This window comes from Colossoma macropomum, unplaced genomic scaffold (genome assembly GCF_904425465.1).
Source record: "Colossoma macropomum unplaced genomic scaffold, Colossoma_macropomum, whole genome shotgun sequence".
In the NCBI taxonomy this organism is placed as follows: Eukaryota; Metazoa; Chordata; class Actinopteri; order Characiformes; family Serrasalmidae; genus Colossoma; species Colossoma macropomum.
The window spans coordinates 2,045,218-2,069,314 of NW_023494791.1; the positions used below are offsets into that span (position 1 = coordinate 2,045,218).

At 40.7% G+C, this 24,097-nt stretch overlaps 1 protein-coding gene across 1 annotated transcript in view; it reads right to left on the minus strand.

Moving 5' to 3' along the window:
• The window catches only part of anapc1 (anaphase promoting complex subunit 1), a 118,391-nt gene that overhangs the window by 67,642 nt on the left and 26,652 nt on the right, over positions 1 to 24,097 (minus strand). Inside the window, exons 14-21 of the mRNA XM_036573632.1 lie at positions 22,537 to 22,671; positions 20,655 to 20,795; positions 16,643 to 16,703; positions 10,509 to 10,696; positions 8,450 to 8,524; positions 6,964 to 7,229; positions 2,406 to 2,497; positions 311 to 459 (exon numbers count right to left, since the gene is read on the minus strand). Coding sequence (XP_036429525.1) covers positions 311 to 459; positions 2,406 to 2,497; positions 6,964 to 7,229; positions 8,450 to 8,524; positions 10,509 to 10,696; positions 16,643 to 16,703; positions 20,655 to 20,795; positions 22,537 to 22,671 — 1,107 coding nt within the window. The remainder of the gene's footprint in view (positions 1 to 310; positions 460 to 2,405; positions 2,498 to 6,963; positions 7,230 to 8,449; positions 8,525 to 10,508; positions 10,697 to 16,642; positions 16,704 to 20,654; positions 20,796 to 22,536; positions 22,672 to 24,097) is intronic.

Genomic DNA, 24,097 nt, shown 5'->3' on the forward strand with positions numbered 1-24,097 from the left:
ATGATGCCCTAAATGTAACTAAAGCCCAGCAGTGAGGAGCTGAACTTTACCCTCCTCTGCTGTCACTGCAGACTGGCAGCGTCGCCTACAGAGCAGCGCTGGTAGCTGTTAATGAAGTGATGCTCTTTTTATTTGAGGGTCCCATTTCAGAGGGGAGATTTCAACCACTACCCCTTGTAACACTCAAAAACAAGGGGTAGGGGTAAAAATAAGAAATGAGATTGGGCCTTTTCCATCAAAGTGTCTTCTTCTCAGTCTGAAAACTGAATGAACGTCGTAAATGTTCTTAATGTCAGTTTAGGAAGCTTACCAGCACAAGCAGTTTGGTTCTTTCACATATGCTGGGCAGGTAGGGAAACGGAGGCACGTCCTGCCCTCTCAGACAGTCGCTGAGCCAGCCGAACACGCAGGGCACCTCACTCCTCAGGTACGCCGGCCAGTTCATCAACCCCATCTGAGCTTTACGTGCACAAACAAACAGGAATCATTCAAACAGACACAATAGCAAAACTGCCCACTACACTCAAGCCCTCAAGACTGGGAGACAACCAACATGCAATATTGTCCAAAAGTCAGAGAAACATCTTCATTTATTTATTTTCCAATCTAAAGAGTCATTAAGTACAAGTTATTCATTTTTCAGGAGATATCGGTGAGGAGATTAGATATAATATCCACCTTGCATAAGTAAGGAGAAGATTAAAAGCTACCATGAAAATGTGGCTCCTAACAACCACCTGGAAGAGCTGGTCGACCACAAAACTGCCCCCATCAGATAAACAGCACTTAAAGCTTTCATCTCTGAGAGAGAGGAGAAAATCAAGCTGCTTCAGATCTGAAAACATCCACAGGTGTTTCTGTCCATCCTTCCACTGTGAGAAGACGACTCAGCGCTGTGGGTCTGAAAGGATGTGTAGCTGATCAAGAAGAACCTCACTGAGAAAAGGAGACGGACACACCAAACAAAGAAGCTGAACGATGGACTGACCACCCCAGAGTCCAGACCTCATCACCACTGAATGTGTTTGATTACTTCAGAAAATGATCAACCAGCTTCTAAGACTGAACTTTGGAGGTGTGTCTGCAGATTCTTTGAGGAACTGAAAGTGAGTCTCCTGAAAAGAATGGAAGCTGGAATAAAGGGAAAGAGTGACTCACTGACTCACACAGCTGAGATTAGAGTTAGCTATAGAGGCTTCTGTGTGATTTTCTGTTAAATATTTTCTGCTTTAATTTCTCGACGCTGAAAAATGAACTTATACTTAATAGTTGTCTTGACCGGAAATTAAAATAAATGAAAACTGGTTTCTGACTTTTGCACAGCACTGTCTCAGCTGGCTGATAAAATCTGCTGCAGCGAAGGTTCCACAGATTTATCACTGTCAGATATTGCTTTGACTTCCGTGAGAAAAAACAGCTCATTTGAATGCTTTCACTTCCTAATATCACTCTAACAGACCAGCTGCTCACTTTTAATATAGCAATACAAATAAACACCATTATGCCTAAAATAACAACATGTCAAATGCACCCAAACCTAACCTGGCAATGGAATAACCTGACACATGTGAAGAGAAGTGATGAAAAATATGCAAAATAAAACCAGCAAAAGCTCTTCACCAAGCACGACATTGTTTAAAGATGATATAAATATACTATAAGTACATTATAAATACAGTCATATGCAAAAGTTTGAATTTTTCAAGTTAAGTCTCACATTTTCCTCATTTTCTAAGTGAAAATAAATTTATATCAGGAAACAAACATGGCACTTCTAATTGTAGAGCAGAATTTCTATTTATTTGCTGAATTTAACATATAACAATGTAAAATATAAAATGTGTCATAACTCAAGCTCATTTTTTTCCATGTTCTATTTTTCCACAATATGTTAAATTCAGCAAATAAACAGTAATTGTGCATTAAAATGTGCTAGAAGTTTGTTCTCTGTATAGGGTGTGTAACTTATATTTTTTGTTTAGAAAATCAACAAAATATGAAATATGACCGGCCCAAACTTTTGCATACGAGCACAAAATAAAAAGTACTCTTTTTTGCTGTTTATGAATTCATTTTTTAATTTATTTTTTAATTTTGAATGATTCTGCGTTAATGAAATGTCAATTGAGAACTGAATGTTTTGATGAGAATTGAATGTTTTCAATTTTTTTTTTTCCATCACTGTGTAAAGCATCCTTTAAAACTACTGGCATCTGTTTAATTTTAATATTGTTGTTATTTTGGATTCTTTAGTTTCTTAAAATCCGGGCTGGGACAAATTCTTCACAGCTATTCACCACAGATAATAACCTAACCTGGCTGTATCATCAGAATCATTTGTTAAATGAATAGAGATGCCTTCAGGCTCTAATGAAAGGGCCCTGAGCCATTGATCGGCCACTTACCCTGATCGATCACGCAGGCTTCCTTGAAGGTTTTGATGAATGAGGGGTAATCACGCCAGTACAGATCAATGTACTCCTCCAGCTGCAGGTCCCTGATGAGAAGAGGAAGAGAGAGATGAAGGAGGGAAGGAAGAAAACAATTAGTAGGAAGAAGTCGTCCGATTGGGCTGTTGATCAGGGTCAGATGGTCGATACTTCCCTGATTCTGGTATCAGAGTTACGGGTACCATGCATCATTAGGGCTGAAGTGAAGGTTTTAAAGGGCCCATATGATGGAAAAACTATATATCCTGTGCATTTTTTCAATAAAGAGTTTAATAGAGTGTGTAAAGTAATGATACAGTTTCAAGATGTGCTGTTCAGCCCTTACAGCCCATTTATGGGAAATAAACTGCAAAAACAGCCATTTTTGAATTCAGCGTTTTTGTGATTTGGTGAACACCGAGCCTGCATCAGCTTGGCTCCAGCCACTCACACTGAGCACTTCAAAAGAGGCAGAATACAGGGTAGCCAATCAGAGAAAAGGTAACTGATATCATGGGGAATTCCACCAATTTTTCCAAATTTGTGCATTATTAAATGGTTACATTGCAAAAAATGGTATCTTGTCAAGTAAAATTCTTAAATCTAGTCTATAAACGCAACATTTCTCCTGCTGAGATTGTTGTAAGCTTATTTCCAAACATTTTTTACCTGCTTTAAGTGATTTTATTAAGTAAATATATCTCACTATATTGGCAGATAATTTTGCTTGTTTTAAAAAAATGTGAGATAAATTTTTCTTGATGAAATAATTTAAAACAGGTAGAAAATGTCTAGAAATAAGCTTGAGATTATAATATAAAAAGTGCCCAAACATGTCAAAATAAAAAAATATTAGATAGATAGACCAGAATTAAGATCATTTCACTTGACAAGATAATATTTTTTGCAGTGTAAGATGTCACTCAAAGGGGCTGAGTGTGTAATGCTCTGCTCTAGAGAAACTACAGAACTGTTCACAGTGGTGGTGATAGGAACCAGACGTCCACCTCTAAAAGCTCCCTCACTGAAAATCATCACTTTTATGACAGTTTTGATATTTTTTAAACACATATAAACCCAGAAGACTCGTGTAGGTTCTCTGGTGGTTTTGGATAGTAAATAAAATGTCTATATTTGTGTTGTAGTCATGGCAACCCCTGGTTCCTATCACCACCACTGTAAAGACATCTGAACCATTTCACATCAAACCACTCTGAATCTCTCTGTTCACATCTCACACACTGAGTTATGGGGAAATCTTTAGCAGCTGTGTGTCAGATATCTCTCAGTGGATGTTGCAAACATTTCTAGAATTAAATCATGAAAAAACGGAAATACTGATCGTTGGCACAGAAAGTTGTTTTATGAGAATCGCGGCTCTTTAGCTTCATATACCAAACCTGCAGTGTGAAACCTGGGTGTGATCTTAGATCCTGAGCTCTGTTTCATCCTGCATGTAAACAAAGTCACTAAAAGCTTTTTATCATTTGAGAAAATCACTAAAGTTCAGCCTTTTCTCTCTCAGAGCGACGCAGAGAAACTTCATGCATTTGTTACAAGCAGAGTTGATCACTGTAATGACCTCCTTACTGGACTTCTTAAGAAAGCAATACATCCTTTACAACTCGTACAGAAGGCATCAGCATCCTGACAAAAACTAAACAGAGAGATCAGATCAGTCCCGCTTTAAAAGAGCTGCACACTGTCTGTATCGTTCAGGATAGATTTTAAAGCTCTGCTACTAGTTTTTAAGGCTCTAAATGACCCTAAAGCTCTGCTTACATCACAGAGTGTCTGATCTCAGATCTGCAGATTCTGACCTTCTACAAATGCCTTCAGTAAAACACAGAAAACATTGAGAGACTTTCAGTTATTCTGCTTCTAAACTGTGGAGCTCAGTTCAGCTTTTATTAGCCGGTCGAGCTCAGAGCTCACTTTTAATAAACATCTGAAAACGCAGCTCTTTAATTCAGCATTCAGTTAAACTCTACAGCTCTTTGGTGTTTGTCTTTTAATTTGATCTGTCATTTTCTTATATGATTCTAAATAAATACTTCTAATTTCTTGTATTACTGTTTAGCTTTATCACCTGTCTGTACAGCACTCTGAGCTGCCACTGGCATGAAAAGTGCTATATAAACAAAACATTATTATTATTATTATTATTATTATTAATTTCGAAAAACTGGTGGAAGTCTCCTTTAAAGGTACAGTAATAAAGCATGTCTAGGTTAAGCGATAAATAGAGGGTGAACGTTTATGGTACATAATAAAATACCTCATATCCCTACATTACTCTGGAGAACGGTGATGTGCTGTGGGCCTGAACGACGATTTCTCGTTTCATGTTTCATCAAATCCACAGCATCAGCATCATTACTGCGACCCTTTAACACCTTAATTACACCCCTATCAAACAGAGTGCCCAAATCCTCACTACAGCAGAGTTCTTGTGACACAAGCACACAGCGGGCGAGGTTTCCAGCCCACACGGACCCACACGTGCACACGCACAATTTCCCTGAAGAGCAATCGAGCCCCCTCAGCTTCTCTGTTCCCCGTCAACACAACAGCAAACAAGCTCTTGACATTTTCTGAAACAAGCCGGTGAGATTTTAAAGCTGACTATCCATCCAAAAAGAACATTTCATTCACCATAGAAAGACAACAACTGTCAATTTTAGAACTGTCACAATTACTCAATTAAACACAATTGCTCGATCAAATTTTACCTTTTTGATGAACTGGGAACGATAAGCCGGCAGTTTACATGAGGAAAATGCATCTTTTGCTGCTGGTCTCTTATTAACGCTGCATGTTTTTTTGATAAGGTCATTTTAAAGGCTTTTGTCTTTTGTTCTTGTTTTGTTACAGTGAGGGGAAACAAGTATTTAGACTTCTTTTTATTACTTAATTTTCTCCCAAAGCACATACACACATTAAATTTACACAAATATTGTCTTTTGACTTTGCATAAGCATAAACAAAGATGAAACTGACAGGAAAATTCATTAATGCTGCCAAAAAACGTGCAAATTGCACCTGGTGTCATTATGAAAAGACACTGCAGTTGGTTGAGAAGATTTTACACTGAAGGTGATGAAGTTCACTGAAGTTCTCAGGAATAAAAATATTAAACAAAAGCTACAGAGCTGAGGCTGAACGAGTTGGAGAAAATATCTAACTGCGATTTTTCCAACTAATATCGCAACTGAGATAAACTGAGATTCGGGCCTGATTATTTTGGCCACTAAGACAAGAATATCCACCTTTCTGGCTTGAGGCTTGAAACCTGAACGTAGTGTGCCAAACTGCCAGTAAGCTGTGGTTGTGATGTCACAACACATGGAGGTTTGGTTGCCTCTGATTGGTCTAACTCACCTACAGGCATTTCACAAACTGTTATTAGCTACAATTTCCCCTCTTAAACGTTTCTGCTAACATACACACTTAAAAAAGGATGGTTCTTCAAGGGTTCTCTAATAAAGACAATGGTTGTATATAGAACGACAAACCCTCAATGACCCATTTGCATGCTTAAAAAGTTCTATGCATTGCGAAATTGTTCCATAGATTTATGGAGACTGTGTTGTACATGGCTCTATTTAGAACCTTTTTGAAAAGGGTTCTATATAGCACCAAAATGTTCTTCTACTGTACCAAGCTCAACATCATAACCATAGCAGAATCCTTTCTGGTGCTATATAGTACCATATACATTATTTACATTTTCCGTTAATCTGAAGAACCATTCCACCATGCAAAGAACCCTTTAAGCATTAGACTTATCTTTTTTTTATTTTTATTTTTTTTTAAACAAAAGTTTGTGCAACCCTGGTCAAAAGTTTTGCATGTTTTTTTAATTGAAAAGTGAATAATTACTGTTTATTTACTGAATTTAAATGTAGAGGAAAAAATAAAACAAAATGTGATCAGTGCAACAGTTCTGGCATCTTTAACTTCTTACTGACCAGGGTATATTTTGGTTTTTCCATCTGAATTTATATGACCAAATTATTCAGTAACTGCATGAAATAAATATTAATTTCTATTGGTAAAAGCTCCCCTCAAATTAACAGAACATGTGTTTTATGATTATACACATATTGCTATATGCTTACAGTTTACTGTTGAAAAGGAAAAATCCTAAACGCCATCTGTTTATAGTTTATAGCCCAGATTTGTGGAAAAATGGGTCGACTTTCAGGAGAACAAAAAAAAATTGTGAGTTCAGCTTCTTTTAATATAAGGGTTTAAAATTACATCACCATCTATTTGACTGGAGAGAAGACAGTTACAGCTCTCATACGACCCCCACCTTTAGAATGCAGCTTATGAAATATGAAAGTTATGAAGAATATGACGAAGTGCTTTTTGGAACCAGCGGTGGTCTCGAGGAGTTGAAAAGGTTAATATTTTATATTTGACTCCCCCCCCCACCCCCCCACCCCCCCCAGTATGTTAAACAGCAACTTTTTTGATTCAAAATAATCAATACTGCTTGATTACTCATTTTAGTGAATGAAGAGTTTACCTGGCCAGCTGCTGCAGGAGGCTAACGAGGGCGCGGGCACCGCTGCGCTGGAGCTCGTCCAGTTTCAGGTCCTCGTAAAGCAGGTGCAGGACGTAGAAAAGTGAGGGTATGTGAGGGAAAAGCAGAGCAGAGGGCTCCAGACCTGCCACTGGCCCGCCATCCTCCATACCAACAGGGGGTGCTGCTGGCTCCAGACCTGGAAGGCCTGCCACTGGGTGCTCCAAAGCCTGGCAGTGATAGTCTGAGGCACACAGGTACGCCCAGTCCTTGGGAAACCAAGAGAATGAGTCGTATGAAGATACATGAGATCAAAAAGCCGTGGTTTTCTACTTTTCTTTCAAAAGAAAAATAAATAAATAATTAAAAAGCCGTTCTGCTTTGTGAGCCACCAGCCCGAGGACAACATTGCTGACTCCAAGACCCCCCATGTGCACTCCTGGCCCTGAGCCCCCCAGCAGCCCACAGGCTCCACATTACGCTAACTCAGACTGGCAGCAGTACTTATTCACCGACCCTTGACAAACAAGACATGAAACAATCCCCCACAGAAAACACAGTAATTCCTTCGTTTAACAAACCACACCGAGTTGGCAGATGTTTTATGCCCAACCAGATGTTCCTCTGAAAGGAGCTCAAATGAAAATAAACAATAGTCGCATTCATCAAGGCTCACTCAGAGAAATCTGACCGAAAAATGGACCAACAGCTTTGTTATTCATCAATTTGGTCTTTGACACGTCTGTACAATCAAACTGATGTCTAATAGGAACGTGTATAAATTTGAGCATAAACATTTAACAGCCTGAAAAAAATAATTTGTGGCTATATGACTTGAAACTGTTATTAACGTCAACTATAATAATAATAATAACTAAAAAAAATACTTCTAATAATTTGTGTGCGTGGCAATCCAGTACAAGAGTGGATGCACTAATTTTACATGCATGCTGTATACACCGATTAGCCATAACATTCTGACCACCTCCTTATTTCTACACTCATTGTCCATTTTATCAGCTCCACTTACTATATAGGTCACTTTGTAGTTCTACAGTTACAGACTGTAGTCCATCTGTTTCTCTGATACTTTGTTAGCCCCCTTTTACCCTGTTCTTCAGTGGTCAGGACCCCCATGGACCCTCACAGAGCAGGTACGATTTGGGTGGTGGGTCATTCTCAGCACTGCAGTAACACTGACGTGGTGGTGGTGTGTTAGTGTGTGTTGTGCTGGTCTGAGTGGATCAGACACAGCAGTGCTGCTGGAGTTTTTAAACACTGTGTCCACTCACTGTCCACTCTATTAGACACTGATAAAATGGACAACAAGCATAGAAACAAGGAGGTGGTCATAATGTTATGTCTGATCGGTGTATATATACATATAGCTCAATTAATATCAACCTTACACAATAAATGAAGGCCAGACTTCTGGCGCACTGGAAGAGATTATTATTAAACCACAGGTCTCTTTGTCCAGCACACTCACCTCGTCAGAGCCGGTGTCTGCAGGACGAGCCTTCTTAGGAGCTATTACTGGAGAGAGGGGCACTTCAAAATGGAGCTGTGGAGGAAGGAGCACAAGGGTCATGGGAAAAAAATCGCAGGCACCTAAGGCTGCTTCACATTACAAGGCTTATTGCTCAAATCTGTGTGTTGCTTTTCCACCATTTACAGGCTTTAACTTCTGTTCGGCGCTGCTGCCATGGAAACAATGGTAAATGACGGCGCATGCACAGAGGTAAAAAAGCACATGAACTCCGATCTGAGCGTCGCATGGCCACAAATCGGATACGTATCCGATCTAGGACCACATATGAAAGGGGCTCAGGTTGGATTTGTGCCACTAGAGTGCAGTCCAGAGTCAAACGTTTCTGACAACAACAAACATGGCGACAGTGGAGGAGGTCGTAATAATGTACCAACTACGAAAGAGAAGCAAAGAGAAGAAAGAGGCACCAGTGTAGACTGTGGTGTCTGAGGCCTTTAAATACTCTGTGACATGTGGGCGGAGAATTCTTTTCACTTCTATTAACAGTGAGAGAAACTGGCATCATGTCTCACATAGGGCTGGGCGATAAAACGATAACGACAAGTATCGCGATATAACTTTTCCTCGATAGGGCGATAAGACAGGTTCGATAAATGTTCGATATAATACACCATTCTCACACTTCCACGTTTTAGCGAAAGCCCTGGTGGCGTTTTCTACTGCAAGGAAAGCGACACTACTCTGCTGTCGCCAGGAGAGGGCGCACTTCCAAATTTTTCGACTTGATTAGAGAGGGAGGGGGCCACGAGTAAAAAAAGCGTCGCCAAATATACTTTAGCAATGTCTGAAACGCGGAGTTAGACAGTCCCTGTCTGAGTGGAGCGACCGGCGATCTGTTCTCCTGTGACCGAGTGTGAGTGACGAGGTCAGTGGTGTAACTGTACTGACCTACGGTGAACTCACCTCTTTCCGTGCATCCTAACAACTTTAGCAGTGTTAAATCACGTCTGCAGCGCCGTGTTACAGCGCCAAACCGTCATATTTATAACGAAAGTGAAAGAAAGAAGTGGTTCATGTTCGAAAGTAAACTGAGGAAGCTGTGAGGCATCGGAGAGTGGGAGAGCGCTATCTCTCCAGGCTAGCTGTTTTTAGCTGCTGGCTAACTTGAAGCAGCGCTCCGGCACAACACGGTGAATTGATGATACCGTAGATCAAACAAGACACAAAATCACCGCTTTCAGTTTAAACATGCCTAAAAGGAGGACTCTGTGACTGGTGTGAGAGATTCACACTGCAGATAATGCTTTTACACAGCGAGCGTCAGATATACTGCGGTTCACCCCTTAAACTACTGCGATAGCCTAGAGAAACCCAGCCGTCTAGCTGGTGTCTGAATACTGTGATCTGCTCTGACATGGATGTGGTAGGAGTGACAGCAGTGACCTACCGAACCGAGCTGACGATGTTGAGAAACTAAAGAGTTTAGCTCTGTTGTTGGCCACTTGTTTATCATTTGTAGCGGGGTAGCCGAGCGCTCGTCACCAGACAGATAAAATAATCTGTTTTCTTTCTTAAATCATGACTATTACAAAAATTGCAGCTGTGCTTTTCCAGCTGATAAAAACAGCTCAGAGACTTTCTCCCACTGTCCCAAGACAGATTAGTGAAATGTTCCACTGTTTGCCGAGTGTTTGTCATGATCGGACCATAAGTGATAGTTTAAAACCATAAGTGATAGTTTCAAACGTGAAAGAAATCATGATTTGACATTTATCGCGATATGTATCGATATCGAACGATATGAATTTTGTTTATCGTCATAACGTTTTTGGCCATTTTGCCCAGCTCTAGTCTCACATTAACTACGGGCTCCATTTCATCTGCATCCGCAAGCTATTAGAGAATGTGCAGAAATACGGACAAAAAGAACGCAGAGTACGGACAGAAGACTCCATCCATGTTCGTATTTAAAATGAGCATAAATAAGCCTTTACTGCCCACTATCGTTACAGAGAATGATGCTTATTTCCTCAGCAGTACTGAGTAGTTCACTCACATTTCGTGTCCAGGCCAGTCGCTCAGTGTTGTAGCCCATTAGAGTCATGAAGCATGTGACGAACAGATTCCACTCCTGGTGCATGCTGGGACCTCCAGGAGCATTATAGATGTTGTACCACTTCACCAGCACCTTCATGGCGGTATCTTTGGGCAGAATGAACCGAATGGCCTGCAGGCATCGCTTCACTGAAGGGGAGACAATGCAGAGAACAGACACTGGTAATTTAGACAGGCTCGCCACAAATAAAACAACGGGTTCAAACAGAATCCTTCATTTCTAAGTTATCCAAGTTGGTTCTTTTACTTCATTTTAATGTGTTTTCATAATACAACCCCATTTTCCAAAAAAGTTGGGACGCTGTGCAGAATGTAAATAAAAACAGATTGCAAATCATGCAAACCAGATTTTTAGAGGAAAATACTATAAAGACAAACTATCAAATGTTGAAACTGAGAAATTTTATTGTTTTTGAAGAATATATGCCCATTTTGAATTTGATGCCAACAACACATTCCAAAAAAGTTGGGACGGGGGCCTGTTTACCACTGTGTTTCATCACCTCTTCTTTAATAACACTCTGTAAGCGTTTGGGAACTCAGGAGACACTGCTGTAGTTTAGAAAGTGAAATGTTTTCTCATTCTTGTTTGATACAGGATTTCAGCTGCTCAACAGTTCAGGGGCTCATTTGTCATATTTTTCATTTTATAATGTGCCAAATGTTTTCAGTGGTGACAGGTCTGGACTGCAGGCAGGGCAGTTTAGCACCCGGACTCTTTTAATACGGAGCAATGCTGCTGTAATACATGCAGAATGTAGTTTGACATTTTCTTGCTGAAATAATCAAGGCCTTCCCTGAAAAAGACATCGTCTGGATGGCAGCATATGTTGCCAAAACATGTATATATCATTAAGCACTAATGGTGCCTTCACAGATGAGCACGTCACTCATGCCATGTGCACTAATGCACCTCTATACCATCATGAATACTGGCTTTTGAACTTCCAAAAAGAATTTCAAAATGTTGATTTGTCGGACCACAGGACACTTTTCCACTTCCCCTCAGTCCATTTTAAATGAGCTCAGGCCCAGAGAAGGTGGCAGCGTTTCTGGATCCTGTTTATATTTGGTTTCTTCTTTGCATTTTAGAGTTTTAACTTGCATTTGTGGATGCCGTGATAAACTGTTTTCACAGACAGTGTTTTTCAGAAGTGTTTCTGAGCCCATGCAGTGATTTCCACTACAGAACCATGTCTGTTTTTAATGCAGTGCTACCTGAGGGCAGAAAGTGGGGCATATATTTTTCAAAAAAACAACACAATTTCTCAGTTTCAACATCTGATATGTTGTCTTTATACTACTTTCGATTAAATATAGGGTTTAAATGATGTGCGCATCATTGCATTTTGTTTTTATTTACATTTTCCATAGCGTCCCAACTTTTTTGGAAATGGGGTTCTATATTTTACTTATATTTTAGGTCTGTTTTCTATTTAAGCTGTTATTTTTTTTCCATAAATATTTTTGTCTTGATTTTCATTTGTTTTAGTTGGTAAATTTTACTTCAACTTTCAATCCTTGTGTAATTTGTTCGGCTACATTGTAAATGAGGGTCACCCTCAATGTACGTAGTCAAAATAAAGGCTGATAGACTGATTGATTTCTGAGCCTATTATTCTATTACAGCATATCCACACTGTTATTAATTTCATAGCAGTCAAAATGGCAGAAAACATTAAGATATCTGAGATGAGAACATTAAGATATCTCTCCGCCATGTCAACCACCCCTCAGCACACGTACATGAGAACCTCAGTCTAAATAAAGATGAGGGGGTGACAGAAAAAAGGGAGAAGGAACCGGTTTAAGAGACGATTCCAATCAGAGGAGGCAGAGATAGAAAAGGAAGTGGCCGAGGGGTGCGGGTGAAAGGAACAGAGGAATAAAACCTCACCGGATCAGAGAATAAGTAGGTGGGAAGGTGGGGGGCATGGTAAAGAAAATGGATGTGTATAGTATAGAGGGTCTCTGCCAATAAGGGATTTATAGGGGGCCGATTGCCAACGCGTTGGCCTGTGTGACTGATGGAAGCCCAGCAGAGGCGATGAGCAGGGGACCGTTGAGCTTAACACTGCTGGCACGAGCGCAATAGGATTAATTGAAACGGCAGGGAATGAAGATGTTTCCCTGGTCAAATTTAGTGGGTCATATGATGCATTTGCTGGCATAAAGAAAACGTATGTTGTGGGTTAAAGACGTGGGCATCTAAAAGGCTGACAGGAAACAGCCCGCTTCAAATCTAATGTAAAGTTTCACAACAAAAAATTAAAATCTAAAATAAATAAATAAATAAGCGCATGGAGCATACAGATTCCCGTAATTACCGGCCTACCTGGAAAAAATTTGCATTGCATTCAACACTCAAACACGGCGTCCACAAGTCATGTTATCTATGAGCAAAATGCAATTAGGCTCCTAATGAATCTGCCAGGATCTTAATTGGCAAACAAGCTGCAAAAGGTCAAAACGAAGCTGGCTAAAATGTCACTTTATTAGACGCGAGGAGACCCTGCTTTTAAATCGAATGCCTTAATAACAGGAGGACGCGCCGGCCGTAATTTGCAGTAATTTTAGAGAGCAGTCAATGAAGAGATCAGGTCATGACAAAAAGCCAATTAATGAAGACGTACAAATACGCCACAGGACAACTGCGCCCAACAGCTGTGACGGGACCCCAAAAAGGCCAAGAGCAGACATATATTACCTTCCTGTGGTATGTCTACAAAATTGAATCAGAATTCACAAATAAAGACAGAAAAGGTGGAACACATCTTACAACAGGCCACGATCACGCTCATTAAAGCAAGCGCCGCAAGATTTGGGGGTAAAAATTCAAACTAATTTTGACAGATTGCACATAAGAGCTCATGGACAGATATATGGTTAACAACAGCACTTGAGTTACACCAAATTTCCAAAATTTAGCATCAAGCAGTTCATTATTTTAAAATAGCTGAGGAGGGAAATCATGTACTGAGCTAAAACCACAGCTATCCGCTAACACTATCTCTGCATTTGGAGTCCCATCCTCAACAACACAGGCTTGGCAACACGTCCTCGTTAAGGCAGTCACAGATAGGATTGGCAAAGACGCAAATACGAGCAAAACTTTCATGTATTCCAGTTCAGTTAAAGCATAAAATCTGCATTTCTCTGAACTGTTGGTCTGTATATTTGCTATGTTTTCCAGTGTTAACACAGAACGAATACCTGAATAATGGTTTCAGTATTTGAAAACTGGCACCACAAAAGGTTTATTAACGTCCTCACCAAGAAAAAAGGAATGGAATTTTATAGTTTTGTATTTAATATTTGTTTGGGGCAATAATAAAAACAATTGGTGTTTTTTTTTTCGTTTTTTTGACCCCAGAATTTTTTTAAATATTCACGTCTACTAAACGGTCGAGATGGCACTTTGTATATTTTTGTATATAGTGACTCAGAATGTGCTCTACCAAATGGCTGAGCAGAACATTAAAGCGTTTATAGGAGTACTAGGGCTGAAAGATTAATAATTGTTTTTGAATCGAAATCGCAATTTAACAGAGGGCAATTTTCAAATCGCAAGAGCTGCAATTTTTTAAAAACTATAGTCTATTATAGTCAATTATCAACAACACTTTTCAGTTTGAAATGAGGAAAATTAACATAATAACACAGAGCTTGTGAACTGCCTGTACATGAGTACACAACCAATCAGAGGCAACCAAACCATGTTTTGTGACATCACAACCACGACCCACAACTACATTCACGTTTCAAGCCTTAAGCTAGGAATAGTGGATATTCTGGTCTTCTTAGCCACAACAACAGGACTGAACCTTATGTATCCATATATAAATATACATATAGAAAATAATCGCAACCTAAATCAAAGTTAGAATATTAGTCAGAAAATGACAATTAGACATTTTTCCCAAATCGTTCAGCCCTACCAAGTACCCATCCCTAGTAAAGAACAAGGCTGGGTCAGTCAAACACTAGTCAGATAGGATTAGTTTAATAGGGAGGTAAAGTAATTATTACTGGTGTTTCTCAATGATTGATTCATTGATAATAATCTTATATAAATTGCCACCTTGGTTAAAGCTGCACTGTGTAAATTCTGGGGATTTGGAGACCTCTCTGGTGAAATGTATAATTGCATGCAGTGTGTTGAACATTCGGTAACACGTGTTGTGCTTCGGCCCCTTTCTTTAAGCGGATGAACCTGATGATTCTGACAGAACTCAGTCTAAACTTGGTGAAGGAGCGTCTTCTGGGGATGTGAGTGAAATAACTACTATCGTTATCACATCTTCAATTAGGATAATGTTGATTTTGAGATCATTTGAGGCCTGAACATCGAGGAGGACCTTCTTTTTGAGTCTGTGTGTGATGTTAATACGTAAAGACGTACGACGTGGCGTGAAAAACTCTTAAATAATTATTTCAGGCTTTACAGAGCGACTCAGCAGCGAACGCTCACCATATTAAACAGTTTTTACTCTCCTCACTCAGCGATGACGCTTCTTTTACCTTCAGCAACAAAAAATAAAAATCTTAGCGTTGCTTTAATATTCCATCATGTTATGTAGAAAAGGAGCCTTTGGATCTTGAGCTTGTATTCTCTGGTGCTGTACTTCATGTGAATGGCTCCTAACATTAAAACATGTAAAACTACATTGATTTTATGCTGCCATATTGACTGCTGGCTGTTAATTCCCAAGCTAATGGCAACGCTAAGACAGCTAGCTAGATGGCTATGGTAAGCAGTTCAAAGTTATTATTAAAATCAATACACATTTTCTACTTGTGAGCAGCAGAACATATTTTGGTAAGAGGGCAGTGCATGAATTGAGTAGCCACTCTATTAAAACTACATTAACCCACCTCCCACTGTCACACTAATCCCATTCCAATAGCAATTAAGTCACTCTGCTTGCAAATCATCCTACAAGAATATGAAATATCCTACACTTGCAGAGGTTACTGGGTTTCAAAAATAGAGCACTGAGGGCAGCACCGAGCATAGAATCGCAATTTTTAACCACTGAATGAGTCAACCTGAGATGCTACATGTGATGTGACGTGTCTCACTCTAGTCTGAGTGTGTGTGTGTGTGTGTGTGTGTATATATATATATATATATATATATATATATATATATATATACATACATACATACATACACATACATACACACACACAGATCAGGCATAACATTCTGACCACCTCCTTGTTTCTACACTCATTGTCCATTTTATCAGCTCCACTTACTATATAGGTGCACTTTGTAGTTCTACAGTTACAGACTGTAGTCCATCTGTTTCTCTGATACTTTGTTAGCCCCCTTTTACCCTGTTCTTCAGTGGTCAGGACCCCCATGGACCCTCACAGAGCAGGTACTATTTGGGTGGTGGATCATTCTCAGCACTGCAGTAACACTCACGTGGTGGTGATGTGTTAGTGTGTGTTGTGCTGGTCTGAGTGGATCAGACACAGCAGTGCTGCTGGAGTTTTTAAACACTGTGTCCACTCACTGTCCACTCTATTAGACACTCCTACCTTGTCAGTCCACCTTGTAGATGTAAAGTCAGAGACGATAGCTCATCTGCTGGTGCACAGTGTGTGTTGGTCATCCTCCAGTCCTTCATCAGTGGTCACAGGATGCTGCCCACAGGACGCTGTTGACTGGATATTTTTGGTTGGTGGACTGTTCTCAGTCCAGCAGGGACACTGAGGTGTTTAAAAACTCCAGCAGCACTGCTGTGTCTGATCCACTTAGACCAGCACAACACACACTAACACACCACCACCATGTCAGTGTTACTGCAGTGCTGAGAATGATCCACCACCCAAATAGTACCTGCTCTGTGAGGGTCCATGGGGGTCCTGACCACTGAAGAACAGGGTAAAAGGGGGCTAACAAAGTATGAGAGAAACAGATGGACTACAGTCTGTAACTGTAGAACTACAAAGTGCACCTATATAGTAAGTGGAGCTGATAAAATGGACAATAAGCGTAGAAACAAGGAGGTGGTCAGAATGTTATGCCTGGTCGGTGTATGTGTGTGCTTGTGTTCTTCTGACCGAGTTCCGATGTCGCTACTTCAGGAACGGTGATCCTCTGCATCAAGCCACTGCTCAGTTCCTGAAACATACAAATCAAAAGGTGGACAAATTACAACCTTATGACAGAAAGATCAATAAAATAAACCTAATTTGCTATAAGGACCCAAAGCTACCTCAATCTACTACTCCAAAAAAAAGAAAAACTTCAATCGTGTGAACCAAAATGGGTTCAATCCACGCAAGACTGTTTTGACGGGTCTGAAATGAAAGGACCTGTGGCGGGAAAACAGGCTTCAGCCATCCTGACAAATACACCCCGCAGACAGACAGGCTGGGTGCAGGAGCAGGGACCTTACTGAACCTCATCAACGGCATGACAGGTTCCTGCTGCTCCGGTAAAAGCGCCCACACACAAGCACGTTGTTCTACGTCAGCTCTTGAATGCAGCCTGTACACCACATTGCAAGAGCACTGATCAGCTTTTGTCTACAGTAACACAGGACTGACGGCTCAGCTTCTTCACCTGAATGTTGTTCAGCCATCAAAACTACAGCCAAACAAATTAACATTGTTAAAGGGTCATTCTACAGAAACGTCCATTTTTGTGTCCCTAGCGTTTACAGAAATATTACACTTAAAAAAAAAAAACGTTAGGGTTACAATTAATTTATATATTAAAATAAAGCAATAAGTTATTTTAACAATTACACTTTCTTGAGCAATGAATTTAGCAATATTGGTTTATAAATCAATCATCCAGAATTCCAACCACCACAGAAGTGCTTGTCCCTGCAGTTATGTATAAAGGGTGAGCACCATATTTTGACAAAAAAAAATGTTTCTGCTATTTTAACTACAATAATCTATGCATGACTATGGATTATATAAATTAAATGACAAAGAAAACAAATTCCAAATAAATATTATAAAATATATAATTAAAGTTGGTGGTCCCACTGCAGTAGCACTGATGTGGTGGTGGTGTGTTAGTGTGTGTTGCGCTGGTCTGAGTGGATCAGACACAGCAGTGCTGCTGGAGTTTTTAAACACCTCAGTGTCACTGCTGGACTGAGAATAGTCCACCAACCAAAAATATCCAGCCAACGGTGTCCTGTGGGCAGCGTCCTGTGGGCAGCGTCCTGTGACCACTGATGAAGGACTAGAGGATGATTAGCTTATACTGTACAGCAAGAGATGAGCTATCGTCTCTGGCCTTACATCTACAGGGTGGAGCAACAATGCAGGTGCATCTAATAGAGTGGACAGTGAGTGGACACAGTGTTTAACCAGTCCAGCAGCACTGCTGTGTCTGATCCACTCAGACCAGCGCAACACACACTAACACACCACCACCACGTCAGTGTTACTGCAGTGCTGAGAATGATCCACCACCCAAATAGTACCTGCTCTGTGAGGGTCCATGGGGGTCCTGACCACTGAAGAACAGGGTAAAAGGGGGCTAACAAAGTATCAGAGAAACAGATGGACTACAGTCTGTAACTGTAGAACTACAAAGTGCACCTATATAGTAAGTGGAGCTGATAAAATGGACAATGAGTGTAGAAACAAGGAGGTGGTCAGAATGTTATGACTGACTGGTGTACATTTAGTTTAGCAAGCTGGTATGCAAGTCAGTGTATAGTGGTTCACATTTTTACGAATCCCAAGTGGGTTAAAGTGCCACAGAAACAACTGATTGAAATCTGAAGGTGTCCGAGCTTGGCTAACCATGACTGCAAAAGACAGAAAAGATGTGTGTTATCTCGACAAGCCGACACGCTCCACATCCTTTACTGAGCAGAAAATAATCCACCTTGTGTAGAAGACGATTCCCTTCACTTTAGAGTGACCAAGGCAGTTAGCTTAACAAAAACAGCATGTTCATAAATGTGCTCCTCTGCTTCCTTCCTGCCACTGAATTTGTTGTATAGCTCTGCTGGACTGATGACTGACAAAGTAACTTAATGCAATTCTCAGACTGAAATAACTAGAGAGTCGACTATTTGCCTTGTAAGAGAGTATAACTGTTCTCTCTCTCTCTCTCTCTCTGGGTGGGTAGGACGGTCCTCCCTCTCCCCCATCTCACTCTCTGTCTCTGTCTCTGTCTCTGTCTCTCTCTCTCTCTCTCTGTCTCTCTCTCTGGGTGGGTAGGATGGTCCTCCCTCTACCCATCTCTCTCTCTGTCTCTGTCTCTCTCTCTCTCTCTCTCTCTCTCTGGGTGGGTAGGATGGTCCTCCCTCTCCCCCATCTCTCTCTCTGTCTCTGTCTCTCTCTCTCTCTCTCTCTCTCTCTCTCTGGGTGGGTAGGATGGCCCTCCCTCTCCCCCCATCTCTCTCTCTGTCTCTCTCTCTCTCTCATTCTCTCTCTCTGGGTGGGTAGGACGGTCCTCCCTCTCCCATCTCTCTCTCTCTCTGTCTGTCTCTCTCTCTCTCTCATTCTCTCTCTCTGGGTGGGTAGGATGGTCCTCCCTCTCCCCCCATCTCTCTCTCTCTGCCTCTCTGTCTCTCTCTCTCTCATTCTCTCTCTCTGGGTGGATAGGACGGTCCTCCCTCTCCCCCCATCTCTCTCTCTCTGTCTCTCTCTCTCTCTCATTCTCTCTCTCTGGGTGGGTAGGATGCTCCTCCCTCTCCCCCCATCTCTCTCTCTGTCTCTCTCTCTCTCTCTCTCATTCTCTCTCTCTGGGTGGGTAGGACGGTCCTCCCTCTCCCCCATCTCTCTCTCTGTCTCTCTCTCTCTCATTCTCTCTCTCTGGGTGGGTAGGACGGTCCTCCCTCTCCCCCATCTCTCTCTCTGTCTCTCTCTCTGGGTGGGTAGGACGGTCCTCCTTCTCCCCCCATCTCTCTCTCTGTCTCTCTCTCTCTCATTCTCTCTCTCTGGGTGGGTAGGACAGTCCCCCCTCTCCCCCCATCTCTCTCTCTGTCTCTCTGTCTCTCTCTCTCTCACGGTGGGTAGGACGGTCCTCCCTCTCCCCCATCACTCACTGTGATGCTAGCCAGTGTGGGCATCTGTTACCTAAAGTAACAGAATTAGCAGTTAGCGTTCTCCTCCAAGCACGCTGAGCCCTGATGACTCTGCATTAGTGACAGTCTAAAAAGAAGCTTCACGTGACTCACATACTAGCCCAGGCCCTCCCATCGCTGGTAGTATCGTGATCAGGAAGACTTCGCTAGCTAAATAATAAAACTGGGTAGACATGCAAAGAATGAATGAATGAATAAATGAATAAATGAATAAATAAATAAATAAATAAATAAATAGCCTAACATTTAGTTAATAAATTATTTTGAACTCAGAAACCGTGCGCAACATCCTGCTGGTGTGGGTTCGTGGGTGGGTTTCGTCTCTTTTAATGATGCAAAAAAATGTTTTTTTCTCAAAGTTGACATTAAAATTTAAATCCATTACATGCTGCTTCTGTTTTTTATAGTCAGAATGACAAACTACACACTTAAAAATGAGTTCTTCAACTGTTCTATTTAGAACCATGAACACTCAAAAAACCCTTTTTGTGATTAAAGGGCTCTTCGCATGGTGAAATGGTTCTTCAGATTGATGGAGAATGTGCTGCAGATGGTTCTGTATAGCACCAAATAGGGTTCTTCTACTGTTACGATGTCAGGCTTGTTACAATAGAAGAACCCTTTTTGGTATTTTTTCAAAAAGTTTTATATAGAACCATCCACAGCACATTCTCCATCAATCTGAAGAACCATTTCACCATGCAAAGAACTCTTTGATCATAGAAAGGTTTTTTTGAGTGTTCATGGTTCTATACAGAACCATTTTCTTTACTAAAGAACCCATTTTTAAGTGTGTATAATATGACAAACTCTGTTTGGGATTCATACTGTGTAAAAGAATTAAGGAGTGCTGCAATACTGTACTTTGTGCCTGCAACTTTTCTCTCACCAGCTCAGAAAGTTTATACGGCCCTGACGTTTATGTTTAGGTGTGAATCTGTGATCACTACCGAAAAGCTTCAGGGACAGGACTGAGCGAAGAACGATATTAGTTCTGAACGTCGACTGACCAGTGTGACCCTGTTGCTGACGGGGTCTCGTAGGGCCTGGATGTGCGGCGCAGCCTGCTGGAAGGGCGAGTCATCCAGCCAAGACGACTCGTGATGCTGCACCGAGCTTCGCACCTCCGACACCGGGGATGGCATGTCCGCCTGGGTCAGAGAGAGAGAGAGAGAGAGAGAGAGAGAGACCATACATGAGAACACCAGTTATAAAGAACAGCAAGAACAGTCACAGACAGTGTGAAATGAATGCGACGACCCGACTCTCGCAGCCAGAGAATGTAATTTGTGGTCTGTGCGAGGTAGACGTCTCTATCAAGCAGAGCTATCCTTCACCTTAAGTGGAAGCACTAAATCAATTTGCTCCAAAGCTGCTTTCCTGTAAGCTTTTACGGAGAGATTTTTCTGCATCGTGGCAAATATTTTTATCAAGCTAATAGAACATGACTCATAACCTCTGGTCTTTTCTTAAACATTTTTCTTAAACATCCTTTCTGGGTCAGGTATACTTTAAATAATCAAAATATATATCTGCCCTAAAAGTAACTCAATTTAAACAAATTACATTACACTGATTCAATTCTCAGGCCTGTGGAGAGAACACTGTTCCTTACGGGAGAACAAAATGTGCAGGTCTCTATTCAACGTATAAGTCACTCTCCAAGTTCTTAAAGAGCCAATATCGTACATTTTTCCTTTCATTTTTTTCCACTGAGTTCCATTTATATCATATTTGGGTGGGTTTATGTAACAAAAAGTGTCACAGTTCATTTCCACATGACGACTTTCCAACCTGTCTGTATCCCTTCGAACAGGGGTTGGACATTATGTCCTTTTTACCATCTTGGATGTAAATGTGTTTCAGTATGTGCAAATGTACTAGTATAGGCTAAAAATATAAATAAAAATGCAGGTTTACTTTGCTCTGCTTTAATCTTTAGCTCAGCTATAGCTGCTTTTCTCGCATCTCCGGCAGGAAACATTTCCACAAAAGTAGAACAGTTTCTTGAAAAATGTTCTCAGTGTTTGACGAGGCTGAAGTCGTTTCTCATTCGCCAGCGTCTTGTTAAAATTTTCCCGTTCCACTTTAAATGGTGCCTGATGTGCCAGAATGTAACTGCAGCACTATTTAAGGTGGAATGGGAAAATTCGAACAATAAGCTGGAGAATGAGAAGCAACTTCGGCTTTGTGACTTTAGTGTTTGTCAGTTTCTCGTTGCAGATTAAACGTATCAGGAAACCAGCTGGAGTGATTATAAACACTAATAAGTCCATTCATCTCCAAATTATCGATGTTCATCTTAAATCTCTCTCTTTGCCGTTTCGTTAGCTACTAGCTAGGCGAGATAGTGGTCTGTGTTGCTATGGTGACCAGCAGTCTGCGCTGATCTTCAGGGTTAAAGGGTGAATTAGCAGTTCTACATTAACTCCAGAGTTTAAGACCATTTATTGTTAAACTGTGTTGAACGATCAGCAGAGCTTTATTTTACTGTAAAGGAGGATTATTTTATTTTTACCTGAATATCTAACTCTGCTGTGGAGCCACAACAGGGCAGTGAAAGAGCTGCATGCTGCTGACCCCTGGACTAGAATTAAATAGGCTACGTTTGTTACTCTGCCTTTAAGATGGGCAGGGCTAAACTGCCATAGGCTGAAAAGGTGGACTTATGTAAATATGATAACATTACCGAAACAATGGAATCAACACACAGCTCAGTTTGTATATGTGGTCTATATGCACTAGAGAGAAAACGTGTTTTTGAACCTTTAACACTGTTTGCACATTACATCAAGCTCTGATTTCAAAACAGAAAGGAAATTGGGGTTTCCTGTGATATGGGCCTGTTAAGAGACATTTTATGCTCCCCCCAAACCATCCCTGTTACAGTACCTCCTCGAGTCGGCTTATATGCTGGACTGTTGCCTTGGCGGGAGTGCTCACGTTCTCCAGAGGGGTGTTCAGTGGAGGCAGGTGGTTGGGCAAACTGAAGTTTGGGGACAGGCAACGGACAATCACTTTGCTGACCTAAGGAAGAAACAGATGTGTTCATGTTTGCTGTGGTAACCATTAAGTAGCTGTGAATTAACGCTGCGTTTCTGCTGATGGTAGGGGCAGCACAGACTAGACTAATAAATCCACTAGTGGGCGCTGTGGGCAGCAGTCAATCTAATCTGAAACAGATAAATCTATACACACACACACACACACACACACACACACTGAGCACTGTATTTGACACACCTACCTTGCTTCTACACTCATTGTCCATTTTATCAGCTCCACTGACCTTTGTAGTTCTACAGTTAGAGACTGTAACTGACTGACGTGGTGGTGGTGTGTTAGTGTGTGTTGCGCTGGTGCGAGTGGATCAGACACAGCAGTGCTGCTGGAGTTTACCTAATAACAGGTAGGTGTGCCTGTGAGTGAGTGTGTGTGTGTGTGTTTATATATATTAGATGTAAACATTAGATACATTGAATAGATTCAAATTATTTTCACTTGCTAAGATATCATAAGATTCATTTCAAATAACTAATCATGAGCCTAATTTCGACTTAAGGTTTATGCAAATAACAATATTCATGCTTCCTTTGTCAACCACTGACACTTCTAAAAGCTGTTGATTTTCTCAGTGTAAATAAGTGAACACATCCTCTACAGAGACACACTTCTGCACATTTTAATACACAATTACTGATTATTACCTGAATTTGAAATACTGGGGGAAAAAATGTGGGCCATGCAAAAGCTGTGGCACATTTTATATTTGATACTTATCTATGTTTAAATTAAAAATAAATTAAAATAAATAAATTAATAAATTAAAATGACCTTCCAATCTGGTTGCAGGGCAGAACACTAACATTATATATATATATATATATATACATATATATATATATATATATATATATATATATATATATATATATATATATGAAGATACTAGTGGCTGTGAAGAGAATTTCGTCTTTGGATAATAGTGATTCAGAGCCGTTTTCACTGACGTATCAAAGGTCTTCGACACAGCTGATGGTTCCCCGCAGCTAAACAGATTGTCACCTACTGGTCTGATGCCAAAATGGTTTCCAGAATTATTTATTAGATTTCAGTGTGAAGGCAGGAATGTGTCATCAGGATTTCTGGAAACAACCAAAGGTGTCCTGCAGGGATCTATTCTTGGTCCTATCTTATTTTCTACTTATGTAAACAATATTGTCTTGATGCTAAGAGGTTGTAATATTCATCTATACCCTGATGCCACACAGCTGCACTGCGGTGCTGAACCTGGGTGCTCAAATCTTAAACATGTGCTAAATGATGATAAACCTCGGGTTGTCCTCAAGTGCATGAAACTGCAGGAGCAATCATCTACAGCAATATTCAAATGTGCACTTCAGATGCAGAAGCGTAACATGTTTTGCATTGTAAATATCCTGGCATTTGGCTT